The following is a 24,705-nucleotide window of genomic DNA, read 5'->3' as shown; positions in this document are numbered from 1 at the left end:
GCCCCCCCCCCAACCCCCCCCCGCCTCTCCCCTCTCCTCCCCCCGGCTCTCCCCTCTCCTCACCCCGGCTCTCTCCTCTCCTCACCCCGCCTCTCCCCTCTCCTCACCCCGGCTCTCACCCCGGCTCTCACCCCGGCTCTCTCCTCTCACCTCTCCTCACCCCGGTTCTCACCTCTCCTCACCCCTCACCCCGGCTCTCCCCTCTCCTCACCCCGGCTCTCTCCTCTCACCTCTCCTCACCCCGGCTCTCACCTCTCCTCACCCCGGCTCTGATCTTTGGGCTCATCTCCAGGTGTTTCCAGTCCATCTCCCCGCTGAGGTCTTGCTGTTCCAGGCACGGCTTCACTCAGGGCAGGTAAGCCCTGTTTGGCTCTGCTCTGCTCTGCTCGGTTCGGCTCGGCTTGGTTCGGTTCAGCTCGGCTCGGCTTGGTTCGGCTCTGCTTGGTTCGGTTCAGCTCGGCTTGGTTCGGTTCAGCTCGGTTCTGCTTGGTTCGGCTCTGCTTGGTTCGGCTCTGCTTGGTTCAGCTCGGTTCGGCTCGGGTAGCTCCGCACTGAAAATCCCCGCCGGAATGAGAAACGTCATCAGGCGCCGCTGGACGGAACCATTTATGTGATGTGTGGGGGTGTCCGTGTGGAGACGGCCCGGGTTTGAATGTAACAGCACTTCATTATTCGGAACATGAATAAATTATTAAACTCCAGGTTCATTAATAAACTTTCATCATCAATTACTTTTTCCCGCCAGCCATCAACGCCCCCACCTCGTGCATGCTCCGGACCAGTGACGTCACTAAACTGCGCCACAGGACAAAAACAAACGGTCCAAAACAAACGTCGGTTTTTGATGATCGATTAAAGATCGATTAAAGATCGATTAAAGATCAATCAGTGATTTAATGAGTCCTCGTGCATCACAACTGACTGTGAACTGCTCCTGAAACCATGGAAACAAAGACCAACACACGAACCGCTACATCCGGTCTATAACCGCCAAACTGGACTCTATTGTTGTGGACTGGACTCTGCTGGTCTCTGCTGGACTCTGCTGGTCTTAGCTGGACTCTGTTGTTGTGGACTGGACTCTGCTGGTCTTAGCTGGACTCTGTTGCTGTGGACTGGACTCTGCTGGTCTCTGCTGGACTCAGCTGGTCTTAGCTGGTCTCTGTTGTTGTGGACTAGACTCTGCTGGTCTCTGCTGGACTCTGCTGATCTCTGGGTGACCCAGTTCTGCCGGTGAGTGGATCAGGCTGAATAGCTGTACACTGCTGTGTGTCTGAAGGCAGCAGGTTCACTTATTGTAGTACTGTGTAGTACTCTGTATTGTAGAGAGTGTGAACACCTTATCATAGTACTGTATAGTACTCTGTATTCTAGAGTGTGAACACCTTATCGTAGTACTGTATAGTACTCTGTATTCTAGAGAGTGTGAACACCTAATTGTAGTACTGTATAGTACTCTGTATTCTATATAAAGAGTGTGAACACCTTATCGTAGTACTGTATAGTACTCTGTATTCTAGAGTGTGTGAACACCTTATCGTAGTACTGTATAGTACTCTGTATTCTAGAGTGTGAACACCTAATTGTAGTACTGTATAGTACTCTGTATTCTAGAGTGTGTGAACACCTTATCGTAGTACTGTATAGTACTCTGTATTGTATATAAAGAGTGTGAACACCTTATCGTAGTACTGTATAGTACTCTGTATTCTAGAGTGTGTGAACACCTTATCGTAGTACTGTATAGTACTCTGTGTTCTAGAGAGTGTGAACACCTTATTGTAGTACTGTATAGTACTCTGTATTCTAGAGAGTGTGAACACCTTATTGTAGTACTGTATATTCTATATAAAGTGTGTGAACAGCTGAGTGATCATTGACCTGAAGCTGTTGTTAATGAATATTGACTCTTATAAACTCTGTTATAACTCAGATTACACTGGGGTTCAGAGCAGGGTAAATGGGGTTAGTTGGGGTTTATAATGGAGTATAATGGTGGCTGTCATGTGAAGCTTGTGTTACATTCTGCTGTGAAAAATTTTGTACAGTTAAAGTCTGACTGATAATGTGTGTTAGCACCCCGACCTCACAGCCTTCATGTTTTCACAGCTCCGCCCCTCTGACCGCCACCATGAGCTCCCGGGTGTGCCGGACCTGTGGGGGGTCGGACATAGACGTAGATCAGGCCCGGGGAAGCGCAGTGTGTACCAGCTGTGGCTCAGTTCTTGAGGACAACATCATCGTCTCTGAGGTCCAGTTTGTGGAGGGGAGTGGAGGAGTGTCATCTGCTGTGGGACAGTTTGTTTCAGCTGACGGTAAGACACCAGCGTCATGTGACCTGGGCTAAACTTTATTTCAAACACTAAACGCTCATCAAGTCTTTCAGGACACAGAAAATAAGCCCTATCCAAAATCTGTCACTTACACTTACTGAGTGGTGATCCATAAGGGGCCAACACTAAGCTTGACAATGCAACACTGAGATACATTATTTTCTATTGATTAATCTGTATCAGTGGTTTGTGTCTGAACAAAGCGTCTGACAGCTGAATGAAAACAGACTTTATTGAATCAGAGTGTTTGTTGTTTGTTTCTTCATCTGCTGGTTGGTTATTTCTTCATCAGCTGATAGACCTGAGAGCAAAGACATGTTCATGTTTCAGCTTCTGAGACTCAAATATTTAGATCAGTTAAAATATTATTGATCAACATTCAGTGAATCCTGTCGGAGCCAATCAGAGCTCAGCTCTTATTTACCCACCCCGTAACAGGTGACCTCTTTCTAAAAAGCTGTCCCGCAGAAAAACTGGGTAATGCTCTGACATCATGTCGTCTTGGCAGCAAATGTTGCCCCAAAACCTGGATATATGGTTCAGCATTAATGTGCAGATTATCCATCATGCCACGGGCAGGTTACCTAGCGGGCGTCCCTGCATCTGATTGGTTTGTGGAGTGTAAGGTGTAACAATCTGTTCTAAGTACCTCATGATGCCTTGGTGAACACTGGCACCATAATGACTGCTGCAGTCTGATGAGGTGTGGATGTTCAGGTCTGAATTTGGATCATCAGCACCATTAGGACCTGTGTGGGATCCAGGAAACCCAGGTCCCTCTGCAGTGGTCTTGTGGTCCTCATCACAGTTGGGATTGTTCAGCTGACGGTCTCTGAGGATGCTCTGTGGTGGGAAGGGCATCTTGCTGGTTCCTCCTCTGGTTTCAGACTGAGTTGTGGGCTTCTGGAGATTCTGCAGTTTGAGTTTGTCACAGGTTTTGAGTCTTCCTTGGAGACCAGGAACAGGTCTGACTCGAACGAGAGACCTTCCTGATGGGGGACAATTAGAAAAACGGTTTTGACACGGTGCTTCAGTGTTTTTAAAAGGACAGACAGTGTATCTCTGGCCCTGGAGTTGTGGTAAGGTACCGCTCTTGATGAAGCTAGACTATGCTGTCCCTGCGGTCTTTGTGCTAAGCCAGGCTAAAAACATCTTAAATCTAGATTCAAATTTTCAACTGTAGTAGAGGCAAGAAGCGAAACAATAATCTGGATCGGATTGGTTACCGATTCTCATCCCTACCTTTTGGTTGAAGGACATTTCTCTGGCTAGATTCTGTTTCCTGTCCTCCTTGGTTTCCTGTTTCAGTCACTGATTGGACCAGTTTCTGCTGGTGTTCACTCTTAGCACCTTGTTTCTGCTTCAGTGTTGAGAAACCAGTTCTGTCAGACACATATTCCTGTCTTGCGTTTGAACCTCTGTGTTCAGGTGGTTGTTGGAATAGCCAGTGAGTGCCATCATTGCCGACAGCCATTGGACCAGTGGCATATTGGGAGAGATTAGATATTTGAGAGTTTGCTTGTTGGACAAAACGTTCCTGGTTGAGCTGATGTCCAGAAGAAACAAATTGGCTTGGTGGTTTTATTCGGATGGTCTGCATTCTGGACTGAACAGTCTCCGTGTTCCTCCTTTCAACAGATTCTGGTCTCTGCAGGTTTTGTCCAACTCGACTGGATGCAGTAGATGTTTGTTCAGTGCTGATAAACCCCTGCATGTCTACAGACAAATCAGAGATGATATTTTTGAGGCCGATGTGTTTGTTATTAACAGGGACATGTGCCTTTTCAGGTAGTAGTAGTTCACTGCTGCCAGAAAGATCTGGGCTATACTGAGCTGGTAGATGAAGGACTGGGTGAGGTTGAGAGGAGGATTGAGTAGGATCATATTGACTTTTAAGCTGGTGCCCAGGTATCTCAATTTCTATGATGCCACTGGAGGACCCATGAAGACTCAAATCCAGATTAGCTCCGTGTTGTTGGGTTTGTTCTTGCATGCCAGGAGAAAGGTCAGCTTTAAGACTCTGTAGGTCCCAATTTGGTGCAATTATATCATTTTGGCCAACAGTGGGCTGGTCCCATGTCAGGCCAGAATGCCAAACACTATCACCTAAACTGTCTGGAGTCTGAAGTGTCGGTATCTGCAACTGTCCAACAACTGGATGATCAGAAATCCTGCTGTAAGATCTCGAACCCAACGCTAGGTTGTCTTCATGTTGTCCTCTCGCATCTACAGAGTTGAAGCTTGTCGTGTCAAGGTTTGACAATTGGTCGCTGTTGTCTGGTAATTTGTCATATCTGGGAGGATTGTTGGGGAGATGGCCACCAGTTGAAGAGCCAAATATATATTGGTCCTGTTTCTGGGTCACAAAGTGACCAGAATGTGCCTGCAAAGGGACTTGGTTGACACCAATGGTTGGACCTTCAGGAAGAGGAGGAGAGAGATTAAAGTTTCGGGAAGGCTGTAGGTTATGGGAAGAGTACAACAGATTGTTGTGTCCTGCTGGCACTGTGATGAAATGACTGGGTCCAGGTTTGGGCTGAGGCCTGACACCAGAGTGAGGCAGGACTCCCCCTGCTGCCAGGGCTTGGTGGACCTGGTTAGTTGGGGTGTTTACAGCATTTCCAGAAACCTGATGCGAACACTCCTGGGCAGGGAGTTTATTTGCTGAATCTGCTGGAGAAGAAGAAACATTTTAAAATTTCAAACCAAACTTAATTTGCATATTTATTAATTCCAACTGTTACCTTCAATGCTCTCGAAGACTTTGATTGAACCAAATCCAGGACTCTCTGATCTGAAGATCCTGTCTACAGACAGTCTGTTGACTCCATTAAGTGGATAGAAGCACCTCACCGTCAACCTGTTCAAGAATCATACCCATTGTCGTCAGTAGTCTTTATCTCAGGTCCTAAGTCCTCTAAGTGTCCATTCATAGGAGTTTTTCTTACTTGAACTGAGATTCTCTGGAGATGAAGTTTGGTCCGTCTGCGATCATCTGTCTGTGATGGACGATCTCGTTCTCATAAACCACGTATGATTCCCCAACCTGTTCAGCATCCTGCATTAGAAAACTTTCCATTTACTTTTTGTATTCAGTATTTCTGATTCGTACCATGGCTCTGGTCCCACAGAAGTCCAGCTTGAACTCAAAGAGGACTCTAGATCCATCTGTCTGATTGGGTCTACAGGTTTGATCCAGCAGAGTGGTTCTTTCAGGCTGTACCATAGGCCAAGTGGAGGTCAGAGTTGACACCACTGTCATGCTCCCATCTGCAGAACAGACTGACACCACAAAGAGATGACACAAGATAAGGAGGCAAGAAAAGGAATTGAGAATGTACAAACTGAAAAATGAGAATTGGGGCTGATTACCGATCATGTCCTGTGTTTTGAAAAGGCAGCGTTTGGAGGTGGACGTCTGGACTTCCAAAGTTTTGGAGTTTCTCAGAAGAAGTTTAAATGTTCCATAAAAGTTTGACAGGTTTATGCCCTGAAAAATACCAAAACAAAAAAAACAACTCAGATTAAAATTATTTTTCTTCCAGTGGTCTAAACATATTTTGGTTGTTGATCAGTTTATATTGTGATTAGGCTAATGTGTAAAATGTTTAACACACTGAAAGAGAAAGGCGCTATGGTTGTGGTTAGATTAAGACTGCTGAAACACCTGCAGATCTATGTAAAGTTTGCAACTGAAGATGTTGAAGATACAGTAAAAATGTCTCCCTCTGCTCAGTGGAAAATCAGCAGTGAACTGGTAAAAACCTGTTGAGTTGACCCCCATGCATCGTGGACTTACTTCATAGTTGTATCCAACTGAGAACACAGGGACTTCCAGAGTGGTTCTGAGTTTGTTGGTGTGGAAGCGGTACCCTCGTTGAGTCGCGAGCTGTGATGTTAGGGGCTCATGGTCAATGCCGACCTCCCAGAGACTCTCGCCTCGAGGCGTTCTGACCACGCTGAAAATGATTCCCCCGTCTGAACATTGGGCCGTGATCTCTGGAGGGACTTTGAAGGAGAACACCTGCATTTTTAACACTGATGGGCTTCAGTCACATGTGGTTACTGCAGCCCAATGAAGAGGAGAGGCACTTACATGCATTGAATACTTGTGCTGTGATGAATGTGTGGTGGTAGTAGGAGTCTCTCTGAGGCATGATGCTTAAAGTGAAGTTAATATCTATGGAATACTGCACCACGCCTTGACCCAGGTGCTGTTGGGAAATAGAAAAGATTTTTAAAGTTTTACTTTGTAATGGCTTTCTGCCACGTCACATTCTGAAAACAGTGGAGGACAAACTGTATCATCAGTCTGTGGTTCTCGCTCTGAGTTCCTGGTTTCTCTGCTCAGGTGATACTAAAGCCAGGGTTACAAAAATTCCTATATGAGTACTTAAACCCTGAATCAGTTGAAGTACTCAGGTAGGTGGAGCTGTTACTGGAGCTTCACTGTTCCAGTAGTTGAAAACAGACTTTTCTTGGTCTTGTGAAGATGCAGTATTTAAAAACACTGGTACACTGTAATACATTTTCTAATTTACAACTTACTACTAATCATATCCTCTGTTTGCGGTCTCCTCGCTATGCTCACATTGGACAAGGTTGTTTTTAACAAAGTACAGCTTTGCTTGAGGAAAAGTGTAGAAACAACAGTGCTCCACGTCCCAGTTCAATGTTGTACCAAACGGAAAGACGGATCAGTGGTTCTGTTTGTACCATCCAGAATTTTTGACAATGGAAACACAAAAATGTACAAGTTCAGGTACTTTGAGTGGTTGTGGCAGTGTTGTTCATGATTGGTCAAACTGTTGTAATGGGCCCATCAGACAGATGCATTGCTGTCAAAGAGCCTCAGGCACCAGTGGAGGACACCTGAGAGCGAAACCAGGTGATCAAATATGATTAACAGGTATCGAGGCAAATTCAGCAAAACCAGTGACCTTGAAAGCCTTAATGCACTCCCCTATCCACTCCTCCACTTTTCCCTACACCAAGAATGTGATTGTTAAGACCTCACTTAAGATCTGGGTCCAGTTTAAGCACCACTTCTGCCTACAGACATTCTCTATTTATGCACCATTAGCAGCTAACCATGCTTTTCCTCGTTCCCTCATAGACAGTGTTTTCTTAAGGTGGGTGAACTTTGGTATTCATAACTGTAAAAGACCTGTGTATCGATAATGTCTTTTGCTTCTTTTCTTTTGCTGTGTCTAGCAACTTTCAGATAAATTCTCACTTTCTAAGCGACAGACAGACACGTGTCTGCAGTTTTGTTTGACACATTTCCTAGCTTTCCTCTGACTCAGCTTTGGATGGTTTCCTGACATCAATCTCCACTCTTAAAAGGCTCCATCTTGTATATCGCTAATCAAATTAATATTTTACATTTAGAGCCCCTATGCTTAATAAAGTCACTCTGGGAGGAGGACCTTGGGGTGGCGAAAGCAGAGGAAGTCTATTTGTGCAAGACAGTCTTATTCAGTGTAAAGTTGTACACCATACCCTTTTACACTAAGGCTCGACTGGCTAAGATTTATGATAGTGTAATTCCAACTTGTGACAGGTGTCAGCAATCTCCTGCAAACCTTATATACACATGTTCTGGCATTGTCCATCTCTAATTATTGGACTGAGATTTTTTAATACCTTGTTAGAGGTAGTTGGGAAAAAAATAAAACCAGATGCTCAGTGCACTATTTGGGATTGCCCCCTTCACTCACTAAGTCCAAAAAGAATGTACTTGCTTTTGCTACCCAGAAGATTAATTGCAATTAATTGGAAATCAACGATACCTCCCTGTCACACCCGTTGGATTAGAGACACCTTTTATTTTCTTAAGATGGATATAATTAGACTCTTTAACTGGCTGCTCCAGTAAATTTGGGAAATTATGGGGCCCATTCTTTCAATTCGTTAAGAGGACAGATCTTCCACTCACTCCAGACTGACATGACTGAAGCAGCTAAGAGAGATAGAAATGTTATTTCTGTTGTGATGAGGGTTATATGCCGCTGCTCTGACTTGGTATGTCAGTTGCTACATCAATTGCACTTACTTACTATTACCTGACTGTTTTTTTTGTTTGGTTGTTTTGTCTATATTCTTTTCCATTTTTTATTTATTTTCATTGTGGCTGTTCTAGTTTTGTATAAGTTGTTCAGGTATGCAACAATACTTTAATAACCACTTTCTTTTTGTTATTATTCTAAAAAAGAAAAAAAAATGTATACTTAACTCTTTGTACATGTTTTGATACAATTGTATACATCTGCGATCGTCTAATGAGTTGTGTCTGAAAGCGCTTCCAACCTCCTGTCTGCATTATCCCACCGTTCTGATCACACTGCCATTAAAAACAGGAAGGAAGTGGTAAAATAGCTGCCTAAGCCAACAGTGATGTTGAACTGTGCGATTATGCACCTTGTCCTGAAAAGAGAATACTCCAACTTTCATGTGCATCTAAAGACTGGTAGAAACACGTGATGAAAAAACAATGGGACAACGTGTTTGCAGAGATGCATTTCAGTGTGAGACCTCACAGACGAGTACCATAAACAGTCACCACCACCTAGCAGGTCAGGGAGGTGATACACGTCCTGGGTGGAACCCTTACCATCCAATGGACAATAGTGTCCTCAAAAGGCAGCTGGAGCTCATAGCCTCGGCTGCCATTGATGTGAACAACAGGACTGACGCTCGAGTCCCATTCAGCACTCTCTGACATCAGCTGCTTCCCGTTGATCCAGACTTCCTCTAATAGGACGTCAACAGGAATGTTTCCCAGGTATACACGGAACACCTGTTCATCACTCATGGTTTCTACAGGAACAAACAGAAGTCCAGACACAAAACTGAAATATGACAACGGAGGACATCTTGATTCAACCATGAAATATCCAATATTCACTCTCTTTGGGATGTTAAAGTGTTACATTGAAAACAGACACATTGCAGATCCACTGCTCACCTGTTTCAGCTCTACTTGCTCTTGGAAAGCAAACAGGCGTCTGTTTTCTTTGGATGTGTGTGTTAACATGAACCGCCTCTCAAACCGCCAGTCTAACATGACCATATTACACAGTGATTGGTCAGGTGTGAAAGTAGGGAGAGTTTGAACTCTGTGGACTTACTGTCGAGGCTGAATGGTGGGCGGCAGAGCAGCGGTGTGTCGAGCACCTTAAACATTCGATGTCTTGTATCGAGGCTGCTGCCATCTTCATACAGCAGAGAGAAGACTTGTTCGTACAGTAGACATATCACGTACATCTCCTTGTACATGTTGTTCAACACCAAACTCTGCAGAGAAGAAGAAGCTGACAATCAGATGCAGAATCTACTCTCGGTCGTGATCTCCTCATGTAGCGTGACAATGATTACAATAGTTTTGCATGCATTTGTTGCTCGTGAAAACCTGGTCACTGTCTGAAGTTTAGACAGGACCGACTGTACCTTCCTGTAGCCGCCCTCTGCTCCGAAAGGAATCCCGATCTGGTTCAGAGATCCTTGTTGGACTAGACTGAATCCTCTGACAGCAAGAGTGGATTCATCCAGCAGGACCCCCCCCACCCCCAGACTGAGGTTTCGACTTTTAAATGTAGCTCCCTCTCCGACTAGAGGGGTCACAGCCCAGGGGACATCCCAGAGCAACACAGTGCCATCAAAAGAACCTGAATCTGAGGGAGGATCAACGGAATTACTGTCTGCACCATTTACCCATGAAACCAACTTCCTGTTTAGTTGTGTTTGTGTGGAGGAACTCACTGACTGGACAGGCAATGGACATGTCAATCATCACCACCATCAGCTTCTGCTTAAAGAACAGAGAAGCCTGGAGGACCTCCATTGGGACTCCATCCACCTGATGATAAATAAAGATTATTGTTTAGTCTTACCTGAACCTGCAGACCACCTCCACAAATGGCAGCACGTGGACTTTGTGTAGACCTGCATGAGTCTGACCTGAATGTGTCTGTTAGTTCACAATCCTCAGAAAAAAAATGTGTTAAATGGTCAAACTGTTCAATTCATCTCCATTAAACAGAGGTATCTTAATTCTTCACCGTCTAGCACAGGCATGGGCAAACTGTTCCACAAAGGGCCGGTGTGGCTGCAGGTTTTCCTTCCAACCAAACAGCAACACATCAGACTTGACTCATTTAATCAACTGATCTCAGTCTTCAGAGAGTTGATTGGTCAAACTTTGTGCTCTTGGTTGGTTGGAACAAAAACCTGCAGCCACACCGGCCCTTTGTGGAACAGTTTGCCCATGCCTGGTCTAGCATGACGTGACAAGAAGACAGTGAACACATCATAGTAAGTACATTATATCTCAAGTCAATCTGCCAGTCCAGCTGGACATTTGGATTCAGCCACATTAAGTAAACTCATCATAGAGCCAGTAAAAGGAAACTTTTCTGAACATGATGGAACTTCAATAAGCAGAAGAGACCTGAAAAGGTTTCCTGAAATCAAATTTTTAAAATGATTTGTTTTATACTGCAGCAAGGAAGTCTGCCTACATAGGTACCCACCATTGTCAACTCTGTGTACAGTTGTTTGTACTGAGATCGAAGCACCACCCGCTGGGCGGTGGTGGTCAAGCTGAAGCCCTGCCTCTGTGCTTCACTGACGGACAAGGAGGAAACCTGTCCATCACGCTGTAGGATCATCAGCTGCCAGACCAAACTGGCCATCCTCTGAGCCTGAACATCACAAACCAAACACAAAGGCCAAAAAAAACACAACAGCATTAAAAAGAACAACATGGGTGTTGTTTTGTTCATCATATGAAAAGGATTTTCCCAATAGCACAGAATTGACTAGCCTGAGATGCAAGAAGTACCCAATCACCAGCCGAGGAAGTGGTTAAACAACCAGCATCTCTCTGCCATGTGGCTCATAAGGGGCATTTCATCATCCTATTTCTGAGCCTGAATGTGCAGAGCCCTGAAGGTCAGCAGCAAGTACTCTAAAAACACTCCTAAAAAGTTCTTGGATGAGCTTGAGCAGACTACTTTTACAAGACAACAAAAATTCTCCAATTAAGTGATCAGATTATGGGGAACCAAAAATGGCGCAGCCTTCGGGAGCAATTTGGGGTTCAGTATCTTGTCCAAGGACACATGCAGACTGTAGAGGCCGGGGATCAAACCGCTGATCATCTGATTAGTGGACGACCCACTCTACCTCTGAGCCACAGCCACCCCAAGAGACTACAGATTTGGACAGAGTTAATATTTTATTGAGAAAACATTATATGGGCCTTGGTACTACCTGAGAGAGGGCAGCCTGCCACATCAGTCCACTCTCCCCCTGCTGGCTGCCACATGAAGTCTCTCTGTTCACGTTCACCTGGTTGACATTGAAACTGAACTTAAAAATCACCTCAAGACACTTCTATTAGCTTTTAGGTAGTTTAGACACAAATTTCAAGACTTCATGTAATACGAAACTCCCAGTAGTTGCTCTGACCTCCATGTAGTCCTCCTCACAGATGATCTCCCTGTGAGTCCAGATCAGACCAGAACAGACTTCAGAAACCGGCTGGCTGATCCACCCACCACCACCATCACTGACTATCACGTTAAATCTGAAAGTGAACACCTCGTCATTCTGTAAAACACAAAACCGCATCAGATCTACAGCCAGTCTGGACTCCTGTCATAACCACAAGTAGAGCTACTTGGAGGTAGATCAGGGATATCAAGTAGAGGAGTTACCTGATTGTGGGTGAAGCAGGAATAGTATGAGGCTCTGAAGGTAGTGAAGCCGTCCATCTTGAAGTTACTGATGGTGTAACCACAGCGTGAGGCAATCTGCTTGCTGATGGAGTGGACACCATTTCCATCTACATCAGGATGGACAGAGTGAGCCTTGCCATCAGTGCCACACAAGTAGACAGTTGCACAGGTAGTTCAGGATTACAAAAGTGTTGGTATGTATTTAATGAACATTAAGAGCTGACCTAGAGCCTCAAAGTGAGGCATCTCTTCCGAGGCCACGTGGATCCACAGGTAACGATCCCGACACTCCGACTGAACAGCTTCAGCAAAATCTGACAAAACAGGAAATCTGAGAAAAGATCACAGAAACTCTGCTGCAAGTAAAAACCCTGTAAATTCACCAGTAAAGTCCCCATAGATTCACCAGTAAAGCTAGTTTACCTTCTAATTTTGCTTCAGTTGTTTTTTCTGTGAACTTGCACCAGATAAAGGCGATTCTAGAAAAAGAAAGAAGTTTTGTCACCTGCTCAGGTGAGATGTTTTTTTACCTGTTCAGGTGAGATTCCTTGTACTCACCCGATGATGAAAGCAGCAGTTTTCATGTTGAAGCTGGAAAAATCTTCTGTCCTTGTGGAGGAAAAGCTTCCCCTCTGCAGCCAGGTGAACTAATCACCTGGCTGTCATGCTAACAGTGTAGCCAGTCAAAGCTGAGGCTGATTGATTCTGATTACAGGTAGTCCACACTGCTCACTGAAGGAAAAGTTTATATAACTTATCAGACAGTACCATAATATAACGTGTCAATGTAAGTTAATATATTAAATATATGTTACTGTCGCTCTCTCTGTATCTGTAGGTCCAGTTAAAGCTCCTCTTCTTGGTTCTGGTTTTCACACCAGTGTTGGGAAAGAGTCCCGGGCCCAGACCCTACAGGGAGGTGAGTGGTTTTTCTTCATAAACCTGATCCCATATCAGCTGAGCATCGGATTTAACCTTTTGTGTCTCCAGGTAAGCGTCAGATCCAGCAGCTGGGCAGTCAGCTGCAGCTGAACCAGCACTGTTTGGACACAGCCTTTAACTTCTTCAAGATGGTCGTCAGTAAACACCTGACACGAGGACGCAAGACGGAGCATGTCATTGCCGCCTGCCTCTACCTGGTGTGTCGCACTGAGGGGACGCCACGTATCCTAGCAACCAGCCACACATGCTGACCTTCTGTGTGTATGTGTTGCCTAATGTTTATCATGCTGTTTTCCTGAACTGTGTTTCAGACATGTTGCTGGACCTGAGTGACCTGCTGCAGGTACGGCTGACCTGAGACCAGCAGAGACCTGCTCCCTCAGCACCTCAGTAGAACCCCTGTTGACCCTCAGTAGACTCTCTGTGAACTCTCTGTGGACCTTCTGTTCTGTTCTAACTTATCTTTTCTGGTGTGCAGGTGAACGTATACATTCTGGGAAAAACCTTCCTGTTGTTGGCTCGTGAGCTCTGCATCAACGCCCCCGCCATTGGTGAGGATCTTTAGTTTACCCCACAACTTGATTAGGTGCACCATGAGCCGCAATATTAATATATGAACAATGATGTCATAATGAATATATTAACATTAATGAGATGCTGATGTCAATATGAACATACTTTAATAATATTTCAAAGGCTTTATTAGTCAATCCCTTTCTTAAGTCCGGTTCTGGTCCAGTTTGTGCTCCGCACACAGCACATCCCAGTTCTTTACATCTTGTGGTCAGACTTCAGAGAGGTGATCTGATATTATCAATGTGGTTCTGGTCCATTTGATCATTTTCTGTGCAGGTAAAAACCTCTACAGGTCCACACTTGCATATAACCATACAGTTCAATGTGTCTCTACAACATCAGAGCATGAAAAAGAGGACCCCCACTGAAGTCAAATGAAATGACTCCATTAAAATGACTCCATAAATTTAAAGACTGATGTGATAAAAAAAACAGACAAGCAGATTGAGAGATTAAACTGACTCGGACGCTTCACACTGTATGGTCTTTAACCAGTAGACCTCTAGACTGCCCTGCCCCCCTTCTACCTGAAAGAAGCAGCAACACATTTTTTGTTGTTTCACTTCAACTTTATTTCCCGAATGAAGCCCTGATAAACCAATCAGCTTGTAGTTCTATTACATCAAGCTGACTGCAGCAGTCCGCCTGTCAGAGTATCTGTAACTTGTAGTTTGTCAGGTTCTGGTTCAGCAATAGAAGACCAGTTCAGGGATCTGCCCCCCCTGCACACCAGTGCCGTTGGTACTGTCCGATGAACACTGGAACTGGAAGGTCACTTTTCCACACTGCACCTCTGTCATCCCTTCCTGACCAAAGTAACTTAGCTCGTTCCCATCCAGGACGGCGCTCACTGTGTAGAAGGTGTCCTGTTCGACCTGGACCGGGTGTTCAAACCACACCGGGAAGGTGCTGCTTGATCCGTCTGACAGAAACTTGGTGAGGTTCTGTGCCAAAACAGTCCCCTGCCTCTTCAGTTCGATCTTCACAGTGTACTCGGCCTTCCCGCCACTCGACCCATACAGACCAAGTCCAGCCATGAAGATCCGCCGGTCCACTGCAAATTGGATGCTGTCACAACGCCCCCTGTAGCGCCATTGGTTGCTGCGGTAGGCTGAAGACTGGAAGCGGTGGCACCTCTGCGGCGCCAGGCCAGCCCGCTTCACAAGGGGGAACTCCAGTCTAGGTTTGTTGGAGGCAGTAAACCACAGGAAGACATCATGAGTCTCTTTTAGCGTCAGGACGTCAGACTGTGCTGCCCCATCTGCAAACTCCTGTAGCGTCATGGAGGGGATCCGGACCAGGTACAGAGCCTTGCCCAATACCACACGCTGGTTTCCGGGGGTCACTGCCAAGCCCTGACGTCGACACTCAGCCGCTGCCCACCTCAGTACTGCGTGGAAGATCTGGACCTCGCGGATGTTGAGTGACTCTCTATGCAGGATGATCTCCAGCGTAGGCAGGTCGATCTCACAGAAGCCTTCAGATCGCAGAGCGAGTTCGGCCTGAGCGTCGATCACCTCCCAGCACCGCTGTGTAAGCTCTGGCTCCTCAAACAGCTGGCTCTGGGACAGGAGGACACAGGCATTCCTCGCCTCCAGGCTCGTCTCCAGAAAGGCAACGCAGGCCTTTGCCAGAGCAGGAACGATGTACTTCTTCGCAGCGTAGAGCGTGGCGAGCACAGTGTCTGCCTCCAACTCAATCTCATCACTGTACATGTACCTAAGAGCGAACACACAGCAACATTAAGACACATCATGGCCCTTAGACCAGATCAACATGCATTCACAACATGAACTCCATATGACCTAATTTAAACACAGACTACCCCCTTGGTTTCACTGGTTCTGGTCATTCAGTTGTTATTCATGCAGAAGATAAACTGGACGTGAACTTGTCTCCAGACTGGACTCACTTTAACAGAATGAGGAAAGCACCCGGCTCCACATCAGGGATGTGGATCTCAGATTGGCCCTCAGCCAGATCTCCATAAAACATGGCTCCAAACACCGAGCTGCCCACTGCCAGGACATACTGCAACAGAGATACGGAAAACCAATCAGAAGACTGAGTGAACACATCATTGTCATATGACACTAATGTCACATGCAGCACAAACAAGTGTGACAGAGCCGGTGAGTCTAAGTTCAGTGCAGGTGAGTCCAGGGTCAGTGCAGGTGAGTCCAGGTTTCGTGCAGACCTTATGTGCAGGGACTCTCTGAGTTTCTCCTGGAGGGCCAACGATGAAGTGAACGTCCGCCATCTGCTCGTTGTTGAACATCAGAGCGTTTCTTTAGAAAAACACATAAACTAAATATTCAGAAACATTAATTCAGACATCTCAGTCCATTAAAAATAATATTGTTGTCATACAGTACGTGAACTAATCTATAAAATTATCTAGTATGGAGTTCAATAATTAATTAAATGTGTATAAAACATAAAATCAGTGATATTTCACTGAATTTAATTATTATTTAATTAGTGTGCTCTTGCTGTAGAATCAGAGCAGAGTGTTGTGTTCCTGCTGTCCAATCAGAGCAGAGTGTTGTGTTCCTGCTGTCCAATCAGCAGTGTTGTATTGACCTCTCTCTGAGCGTGGGCTGTGCGTCCTGCCAGCCGTCTCTCTCCTCTCTGTCGTTGTTGTTGACAATGTGTTGAACGCTGTCGCCACTGTCGTTGACGTGGTTACTGGCCGGTGGCTCTGGTTCGCTCGGCTGGATGAAACTCTTCTTCACCTCCACCTCGTTACCATGAGGGAGACTGGTGGGAAAAAGTTCAGCCGCCATCTTGTCCTCCTCCTCCAGGTCACAGAGCCAGTGAGGTCACAACCTCACAGCATGATGACTGCTTCCTGTCAACAGTCACATGTTAATCTGATACTAATCCAAATTATTGCAGATTAAAAACCAGCACATCAGACTGTCATGTATTAATCTGATTGTAATCCAGATTATTGTAGATTAAAAACCAGCACATCAGTCATGTGTTAATCTGATTCTAATCCAGATTATTACAGATTATGTAGGTAGGTAGGTAGGTGTGTCATTGACTCGAGATGATCAGGTGTCAGTCCATCATGTTTAGCTTTCTGCTGTTGTTTACTATCAACAGCGGCTCACCTGTTAAAACTGTTTTGATTTACACGTGCTAAAGATCAGCCTCAGTCTGCAGGCCTGGCATACCTGCTGAGGTCCCTATGGTCCTGGTTCGGATCAGTGCTTCAGGGTGCAGTAAGGTATTGGTTCTGGTCACGACACCAGTGGTACATTGTTCTGTGTTAGATAGCTTATAAATACGGATAGATACGATCAATACATTGCAGATTCAGTTATCAATAATCAGTAATCATCCAGTCATCTTCGTGTTCGGTTTGTGGTCCGTTAACGGCACCGTGTATTGTTGTAGTCATAAGCTTCTGCCGTTAAACCGACACGCAGCGCCGTCCCGTTAACAACCCGAAAGAACCGGAGTATTCAAACGAACAGACCGGGAGTGTAGGTGTGTGCTCTTACCTGTCAGCCTCCCGGTGGCCGTTTGTTCTGCCGTTAACGGTAAATAGACTCCGACACCAGCTCCCGTTTGTTTCTCCAGACGCCATTTTAGATTCTGCTGCTACATCCGCCTTTACCGAGCTGCTCCACAAGATGGCGACAGAGCGCGAGACAAGTCCATGTACATTTAACAAAATAAACCATATATGTTTATATATATGTTCAAATACATGTAACAAAATAAACCATATATGTTTATATATATGTTCAAATACATGTAACAAAATAAACCATATATGTTCAAATATATGTAACAAAATAAACCATATATGTTTATATATATGTTCAAATACATGTAACAAAATAAACCATATATGTTTATATATATGTTCAAATACATGTAACAAAATAAACCATATATGTTTATATATATGTTCAAATACATGTAACAAAATAAACCATATATGTTTATATATATGTTCAAATACATGTAACAAAATAAACCATATATGTTTATATATATGTTCAAATACATGTAACAAAATAAACCATATGTTTATATATATATGTTCAAATACATGTAACAAAATAAACCTTATATGTTTATATGTGTATGTTCAAATACATTTAACAAAATAAACCATATATATGTTTATATATTTATAAATTGTGTTTTTATATATGTATTATCTTCATTCACCTCCTGCTCCTCCTCCTCAGATCCTTGTTTGTACATCCCTCGGTTTGCTCACATGTTGGAGTTTGGATTGAAGACTCATGAGGTTTCCATGACGGCTCTTCGTCTCGTTCAGAGGATGAAGAGGGATTGGATGCACACGGGACGCCGACCATCCGGACTTTGTGGAGCGGGTAGAACATGGCTGCCGTTACCATGACAGCAACTCACATCAACCACCATATAGTTACCATTCTGTCTTCTCTCCTCCTCTCTCCTCCCATCTCCTCCTCTCTTCTTCTCGCTCCTCCTGTCTCCTCCTGTCTCCTCTTTTCTCCTCCTCTGTCTCCTCCCCTGTCCCTTCCTCTCTTTTCCTCTCCCCTCCACTGTCTCCTCCCCTCTCCCCTCCTCTCTCCTCCTCTCCGTCTCCACCCTTGTCTCCTCCCCTCTCTCCTTCTCTCTTCTTCCTTGTCTCCTCCCCTGTCCCATCCTCTCTCCTTCTCTCTCCTTCCTTGTCCCCTCTCCCCTCCTTTCTCCTCCTCTTTCTTCTTCTCTCTCCTCCTCTTTTCTCCTTCTCTCTCTCCTGTCTCCTCCTCAGCTCTCCTGGTAGCAGCCCGGATGCATAAATTTCGTCGTACGGTGAAGGATGTGATTGGTGTGGTTAAAGTTTGCCAAACGACTCTGAGGAAGCGGTGAGAGCTCTGGTAGATCACAGTAGATTTCAATAGATACAGATACAGATTATAGTAGATCACAGTGTGGCACTGTAGATTACTGTAGATTAAGTAGATTACAGTAGGTCAAAGTAGATTACAGATCACAGTAGATTACAGATCACAGTAGATTACAGTAGATTAGATTACAGTAGATTACAGATCACAGTAGGTCACAGTAGATTAGATTACAGTAGATTACAGATCACAGTAGATTACAGTAGATTACAGATCACAGTAGGTCACAGTAGATTACGGTAGGTCACAGTAGCTACAGTAGGTCATAGTAGATTACAGATCACAGTAGATTACAGTAGATCACATCAGATTACAGATCACAGTAGATTACAGTAGGTCACAGTAGATTAGATCACAGTAGATTACAGATAACAGAAGATTACAGTAGGTCACAGTAGATTACAGTAGGTCACAGTAGATTAGATCACAGTAGATTACAGATAACAGTAGATTACAGTAGGTCACAGTAGATTAGATCACAGTAGATTACAGATAACAGTAGATCACAGTAGATTACAGATCACAGTAGATTACAGTAGGTCACAGTAGATTAGATCACAGTAGATTACAGATCACAGTAGATTACAGTAGGTCACAGTAGATTAGATCACAGTAGATTACAGTAGGTCACAGTAGATTAGATCACAGTAGATTACAGATCACAGTAGATTACAGTAGGTCACAGTAGATTAGATCACAGTAGATTACAGATAACAGTAGATCACAGTAGATTACAGATCACAGTAGATTACAGTAGGTCACAGTAGATTAGATCACAGTAGATTACAGATCACAGTAGATTACAGTAGGTCACAGTAGATTAGATCACAGTAGATTACAGATAACAGTAGATCACAGTAGATTACAGATCACAGTAGATTACAGTAGGTCACAGTAGATTAGATCACAGTAGATTACAGATCACAGTAGATTACAGTAGGTCACAGTAGATTAGATCACAGTAGATTACAGATCACAGTAGATTACAGTAGGTCACAGTAGATTAGATCACAGTAGATTACAGATAACAGTAGATCACAGTAGATTACAGATCACAGTAGATTACAGTAGGTCACAGTAGATTAGATCACAGTAGATTAGAGATCACAGTAGATTACAGTAGGTCATAGTAGATTAGATTACAGTAGATTACAGATCACAGTAGATTACAATAGGTCACAGTAGATTACGGTAGGACACAGTAGACTGCTATAGATTACAGTAGATCACATTTGATTTTATGAGATTAGAGTATCCTTTCTCCTTTAGATTAACAGAGTTTGAGGACACGCCCACCAGTCAGCTGACCATCGATGAGTTCATGAGAGTAGATCTGGAGCAGGAATGTGATCCACCCTCCTTCATTGCAGCACAGCACAAAGCCAAGATGCAGCAGGTAGATCCGTCTATCTCTGATTGGCTGGTCACAGATGACAACATTCACCAATGATCAATGACCAAACCAATCATCTTTATTGTCCTCTTCTTCTGCAGCTGGAACAGGAGCTGGCCAGAAAGCTGGATGATGTCGAAGGTCAGTTAGGATGCTTCAAAGAAGGGATCATTTAGATCACTTTAGAGGGCACTAAAGGGACAATAAAGACCACTTCAGTGGGCGCTTAAGATACAATTTAGAGGAAGATACAACTTCAGAGGAGAGATCATTTAGACCACTTCAGAGGGCGAAGTGGAAGAGTGTGCTCACCATCTAGGACACTGTATAGGACCTGTAAAGGACACAGGGAGAATAGTTTAGGACACTTCAAAGGACACAGGGACTTGTTTAGGACAATGTAGAGGACACAAAGGGAATTTGTTTAGGACACTGTTTAGGACTGTGTAAAGGATATTAAAGGAATTATTTCGATTTTACAGTACTCATCCCCTTTATCTTGTCCTGTTAGGAGAGATCAGCTGCTACAAAGATGAGATTGAGACCGAGCTGGAAAAGAGCCGACCCAAACTGAGAGGAATCTACGCGGCTTACGCCAAAGAAATCGGTCTGTACTGATCCTAAGTCAGTCTTTCTGAGTCTATCTAAACACTTCCAGAGAAACAAAAATATTTAAAAACAAAAATTTTTGGTTATCAGACCCTGAGGATGCAGAGGTCTTGTCCACAACCTCTGACCCTGAGGAGCCGGAGGTTGAAGAAGACGAGCTCCAAGCCGCTGCCCAACACCTGACTCAAGATTTTCTGTGCCAGGTGATTCAGGAGGAGGAAGGGCGGGGCAAAAAGACAGATGACAGAGAGCAGGAGGCAGGGCCAGATATGGAGGGGGTGGAAACTCAGCGTCAGGCAGCCCCTTTAGCAGCCATCCTGGGAAAGCTACCAAGCGCTGCCAGCTTGGGCCTCCAACAGACCTTTGAAGAGTCAGAGACGGGTGAGAAACCAGACGGTAAGAACGGAAATACAAATCTGACAGATGGCTTACAGGTGATGTATATTCTGATGGTCTGCTTTTGTTTTTGGTGTGTTTACAGATGAGCAGTTGGAGGGTGGAGAGCTGGATTTGGATGGCATAGATGATCAGGAGATTGATAAGGTGATTTTATTCATCAGTCACTGGTGCGTGGATCCATTCTGCCCCACAAAGGCAAAACACAAATTTATTTGCTCAAGTCAAGACCGGAGTTTGACTTTTCAATCTGTTTTACTGCATTCTTATGTTTGTTTTCACTGCTGCACAATCTGGGGGTTCTAGGATCAATACAGTCCAGGGTCAGTCATTAATACAGTCCAGGGTCAGTCAAAAATACAGTCCAAGGTCAGTCAACAATACAGTCCAGGGTCAGTCAACAATACAGTCCAGGAGAGTATCGTCAGCGTAGCAGTGCACATTTATTCCATAATATGATATGGCCCGGAGATTAAATATCTCTCCTTGTCCCCTCGCTTCAGTACATCCTGAATGAGAGGGAGGTCCAGATGAAGACGGAGCTGTGGATGAAACAGAACGCAGATTATCTCAAAGAACAGAAAGGTTAGAAAAAGCTTCATCATCAATCAATCAGTGTTTGTATTAGGTTTTCAATGTTGCTGTATATCATGATTTAAAGTAGCTCAAATCCATTAACCAATATCCCCAAACATGTTATTCATTGACTGTTTCTGTTGATTGATTACTGACTCTTTGTGTTGATTGATTTATTATTGACATATGGATTGATTGATTGACATGTGCTGATTGAATGATTATTGACTTGTGTTGACTGGTTTACAGAGAAAGAAGAGAGGATAAAGAAAGAGAAAGAACAGGGGACGTATAAAGAAAAGGTGAGTGTCTTTGTGAAGAACAGGGTTTCCCAGGTTGGAGTCCAGGGACTGTTCTGGGCCTACCAATAAAGATGTCATCTTTCTACGGTCACTTATCTAATGAAGACTCTCACCACCTTCTGGTTCCAGCCAAAGAAGTCGAGGAAGAAGAAGGAGCAGATGGAGGCATCGACGGCAGGCGAGGCGATTGAGAGGATGTTGGAGAAGAAGAAGATCTCCAGTAAGATTAACTACGACGTCCTTAGAGACCTGAACAGCAGAGGGACAGGAAGTGGTGGTGGCAGCAGTCCCAGCAGAGCATCCTCAGACCCCCCTGACATCAACGCCACTACACGGAAACGAGTCAACCGTCGGCGTCGCAAGAAGGCTAGCAACGCTAACAGAGACCTTGCTGCTAATGCCAGCATGATGGGGAAGAGGTAACATCCCTCATCAAAAATCTATACAGCAATCATAATCTATATATTATCTACATATTGAACAATGAAACATAATATTCATCTAAACCATATTTAGACGGGAAGCTGAACTCATAAGTGATGGATTCGAGGTGTCACCATTTTGATTCCAAATTAATCAATTGAAATTAGTTTCAGTTTCATTAAATTTCAGTCCCGTTATCTGGTTGGGTCAGGTCCGGTTGGGGCAGGTTGGGTCGGGTCGTGCCCGGTATGGTTGTGGTCGGTGGTGTTGGGACTGGTAGTGTTGGGTAAGGGCATGGTCTAGCAGGGCATTCCAGATCATACAAGAAACACATCCCAGCTCCAGCATTTTCCAGCAGAGAAGCATGGCCAGGTGCTGACTGTCATCTACGCTTCCCTTCCTGAGTTGTCAGTTCAATAGAACATCCTTGAGTTTGATTGGAAGTCCTTCTTCATGGTCTCCCTGAACTCCTCCTACCTGGGTTTTGTATCCAGCAGTGGATTCTTACCCCCAAATTCCATCGGATGCGGACACGCAGCATTGCATGTGTGCTGCGGCCGCTGCAATGATACGTGGCTGTCTTAGTCAATGTTTTAAACCCCACCGGCTCTGCCATGGTCGGTTCAGAAGCGCCCCAGAAGCGGGCCTCCATTTATCTCTGCGTGAAATATGTGGCTGTTCTATTTTTGACGGACGCCACAAGCACCCTGCATCAATTTACACAGAGCATCTTGAGCGGGCAGAAGTCAGACACAGAAACAGCATAGAGAATCCAGTGGATTTTCAAAATAAAATACCCTGTGCAAACTGCCGGTCGTAAAACAGACAAAAGAGAAACAACTGAACTACGTAGCATATTTCCACACGTAGAAGCACATAAAACAGGAAAATGACCAAATCCGAGCAAGTAAACAAAATCTGGCTAGCTAAATGCTTCTGAAACGCTCCCATAGGGTTTGAAGTTGTGTGCAGGATGGACCAAAACAACGTTGGAGCCACGCCATGAGGGATGCCACCACGACAGGGATGGATGACCTGACCCCTACTCCTACCAGCCACCTCTACAATAGAGGCTCTGAACTTGGCCCACTTCAAATCCATGTCCCCAACTCTTCCAGCGGTGTGAGCTGGAAAGAGGCTCCCAAAGTTCCCAGTTCACCATCATGTTTTGGTTTACCAGGTCTGTCCAGCATCCTCCCCTGACATCTGATCCACTGCACCACCAGGTGGTGATCAGTTGACAGTTCTGCTCCTCTCTTCACCTGAGTGTCTGAGACATACGAGACCATATGAGATCGGATGACACGACCATGAAGTTGGTCATCCAACCGTGGCCTTCAGGTTTCACTCATAAACACCCTTATGCTGGAACAAGGTGTTTGTTACGACCAAACCATGACTAGCACAGAAGTCCAGTATCAAAGCACCACTTAATCAATTAATTCATGGAGAAAAATCATCAATAGTTAAATAATTATTAAATGTTGTTCCAGGGTCCGCCTCCTGATATCCTCCACATCAAAGAAGAAAACATCCAACCAGGTGAGCGACCACACCTGACTCCACCTGCTCCCAACATACTGTACATATATACTGTACATACATACTGTAGATATATATTGTACATACTGCATATATATACTGTACATATTGTGTGTGTGTGTGTATATATACTGCACATACATAAAATATATACATACATTTTCAACTTTGTGTTTTCACCTCTCAGACAGAAAACTGTGTCACCATGACAACAGATACAACAACTGAAGAGGCTGCAGCTGAAGGGACCCCTGACCCTGAACCATACACGAACCCTACCCCTGCTGCTCCACCCACTGTCCTGGAGGAGGAGGAAGAAGAGGAAGACGAAGTGGAGGAGGAGTGTGTTAGCGCTCTGCAGCTCGTAGGAGGTCAGTCCAGGCTTTTATTCCGAAAACTCAGAATAAAATAACACAAGGAGTGGAGGTGATGAAGGGGTTGATGGAGGAGGTAACCAAGGAAGTATAAAAAAAGTTTGTAGTCCTAAACAGAAGTATGATTGTTCCAGATTACGGCTGTGAGGAGGAGGAAGTCTTCTAGTTCCTGACTGACGGATCAATAATTTGGAGGTCAATAATCGACATCAGTGATCAATCACAGTGAAAGAACTCTATCCATCAGACTGAGGCAGCTCCACTGAGACATGTCAGTGTTTCAGAGATCAATAACTGATATCAGTGATCAGTCAGTGATCATTGATGAAGAGGTATTTTATGAAATCACATTGTTCATTTTGTAAAAAAACTAACTTTTTGATGTTTTTAAATGAATGTAAATAATTTGACATTCCATCATCTGTTCCAACAGTTTGAATATTTTAATGTGTGTGTGTTTCTATGTTTGTGATTGTTGTACATGAACATTTAAACTTTGATTAGAAGTGAAACGATAATAAAGTAAAACAAGAATCTGAAATAAATCTGTCGTTTCTCACAAACATGAATAAAATCTGTGATTTGATTTAATCTGAAGAAC

At 44.4% G+C, this 24,705-nt stretch overlaps 4 protein-coding genes across 9 annotated transcripts in view; 1 reads left to right on the top strand and 3 right to left on the bottom strand.

Annotated features, from left to right (window-relative positions):
• xrcc3 (X-ray repair complementing defective repair in Chinese hamster cells 3) overlaps positions 1-657 on the bottom strand; it is a 12,356-nt gene extending 11,699 nt beyond the window's left edge. Inside the window, exon 1 of the mRNA XM_027276204.1 lies at positions 253-657. Within this exon, the coding sequence (XP_027132005.1) occupies positions 253-307 (55 nt within the window). The 5' untranslated portion in view covers positions 308-657. The remainder of the gene's footprint in view (positions 1-252) is intronic.
• A 139-nt stretch (positions 658-796) lies between these two features.
• On the top strand, positions 797-24,673 carry brf1b (BRF1 general transcription factor IIIB subunit b). Of its 4 annotated transcripts, XM_027276200.1 has the most exons (21): positions 1,022-1,088; positions 1,129-1,233; positions 2,110-2,315; positions 12,912-12,992; positions 13,064-13,237; positions 13,327-13,358; positions 13,494-13,566; positions 17,803-17,952; positions 18,357-18,450; positions 19,759-19,885; positions 19,984-20,023; positions 20,394-20,489; positions 20,582-20,887; positions 20,973-21,034; positions 21,194-21,256; positions 21,391-21,472; positions 21,713-21,765; positions 21,895-22,184; positions 23,682-23,730; positions 23,918-24,101; positions 24,239-24,673. In XM_027276200.1, the coding sequence occupies exons 3-21, from the start codon at positions 2,132-2,134 to the stop codon at positions 24,268-24,270; spliced, it is 2,172 nt and encodes a 723-aa protein (XP_027132001.1). In that variant the 5' UTR covers positions 1,022-1,088; positions 1,129-1,233; positions 2,110-2,131; the 3' UTR covers positions 24,271-24,673. The 4 variants fall into 4 exon arrangements, with proteins under 4 accessions (XP_027131997.1, XP_027131999.1, XP_027131998.1 ...); XM_027276196.1 differs by having other exon boundaries at positions 797-1,233; positions 20,582-20,872; XM_027276198.1 differs by lacking the exon at positions 21,194-21,256 and having other exon boundaries at positions 799-1,233; positions 20,582-20,872.
• Positions 2,507-12,762, bottom strand: LOC104934442 (uncharacterized). Of its 2 annotated transcripts, none has more exons than XM_027276183.1 (20): positions 12,632-12,762; positions 12,497-12,552; positions 12,298-12,387; positions 12,053-12,180; positions 11,805-11,945; positions 11,607-11,684; positions 10,865-11,035; positions 10,095-10,191; positions 9,783-10,006; positions 9,464-9,629; positions 8,947-9,152; positions 6,430-6,547; positions 6,133-6,341; positions 5,706-5,823; positions 5,446-5,615; positions 5,282-5,379; positions 5,078-5,193; positions 3,576-5,006; positions 2,983-3,322; positions 2,507-2,634 (listed from the first exon to the last, which is right to left on the bottom strand). In XM_027276183.1, exons 1-20 carry the CDS (start codon positions 12,655-12,657, stop codon positions 2,622-2,624), a joined length of 3,996 nt encoding a protein of 1,331 aa, XP_027131984.1. In that variant the 5' UTR covers positions 12,658-12,762; the 3' UTR covers positions 2,507-2,621. The 2 variants fall into 2 exon arrangements, with proteins under 2 accessions (XP_027131984.1, XP_027131985.1); XM_027276184.1 differs by having other exon boundaries at positions 3,576-5,003.
• On the bottom strand, positions 14,139-17,268 carry LOC104934441 (BTB/POZ domain-containing protein 6-B). 2 transcript variants are annotated; one of them, XM_027276201.1, is made up of 6 exons: positions 17,104-17,268; positions 16,774-16,876; positions 16,175-16,442; positions 15,789-15,879; positions 15,504-15,622; positions 14,139-15,310 (listed from the first exon to the last, which is right to left on the bottom strand). In XM_027276201.1, exons 3-6 carry the CDS (start codon positions 16,375-16,377, stop codon positions 14,278-14,280), a joined length of 1,446 nt encoding a protein of 481 aa, XP_027132002.1. In that variant the 5' UTR covers positions 16,378-16,442; positions 16,774-16,876; positions 17,104-17,268; the 3' UTR covers positions 14,139-14,277. The 2 variants fall into 2 exon arrangements, with proteins under 2 accessions (XP_027132002.1, XP_010748408.2); XM_010750106.3 differs by lacking the exon at positions 16,774-16,876 and having other exon boundaries at positions 17,104-17,267.
• Positions 24,674-24,705: the final 32 nt, after the last annotated feature.

This window comes from Larimichthys crocea, unplaced genomic scaffold (genome assembly GCF_000972845.2).
Source record: "Larimichthys crocea isolate SSNF unplaced genomic scaffold, L_crocea_2.0 scaffold322, whole genome shotgun sequence".
In the NCBI taxonomy this organism is placed as follows: Eukaryota; Metazoa; Chordata; class Actinopteri; family Sciaenidae; genus Larimichthys; species Larimichthys crocea.
This window is presented reverse-complemented; position numbering and strand designations above follow the sequence as displayed.

What these genes read in the sequence shown, in the direction of transcription:
- brf1b (XM_027276200.1), top strand. Translation starts at nt 2,132, where the DNA reads ATGAGCTCCCGGGTGTGCCGGACCTGTGGGGGGTCGGACATAGACGTA. An exon ending in ACAGTTTGTTTCAGCTGACG is followed by an intron (nt 2,316 to 12,911) that starts GTAAGACACCAG and finishes CTGTATCTGTAG; the next exon opens with GTCCAGTTAAAGCTCCTCTT. An exon ending in AGAAGAAAACATCCAACCAG is followed by an intron (nt 23,731 to 23,917) that starts GTGAGCGACCAC and finishes TTCACCTCTCAG; the next exon opens with ACAGAAAACTGTGTCACCAT.
- LOC104934442 (XM_027276183.1), bottom strand. Translation starts at nt 12,657, where the DNA reads ATGAAAACTGCTGCTTTCATCATCGG. An exon ending in TGTACACAGAGTTGACAATG is followed by an intron (nt 10,192 to 10,864) that starts GTGGGTACCTAT and finishes ATTTATCATCAG; the next exon opens with GTGGATGGAGTCCCAATGGA. An exon ending in CAAAACACAGGACATGATCG is followed by an intron (nt 5,616 to 5,705) that starts GTAATCAGCCCC and finishes TTGTGGTGTCAG; the next exon opens with TCTGTTCTGCAGATGGGAGC.
- LOC104934441 (XM_027276201.1), bottom strand. Translation starts at nt 16,377, where the DNA reads ATGGCGGCTGAACTTTTTCCCACCAGTCTCCCTCATGGTAACGAGGTG. An exon ending in CAGCCCACGCTCAGAGAGAG is followed by an intron (nt 15,880 to 16,174) that starts GTCAATACAACA and finishes GTTTTTCTAAAG; the next exon opens with AAACGCTCTGATGTTCAACA. An exon ending in AGAGAGTCCCTGCACATAAG is followed by an intron (nt 15,623 to 15,788) that starts GTCTGCACGAAA and finishes TCTCTGTTGCAG; the next exon opens with TATGTCCTGGCAGTGGGCAG.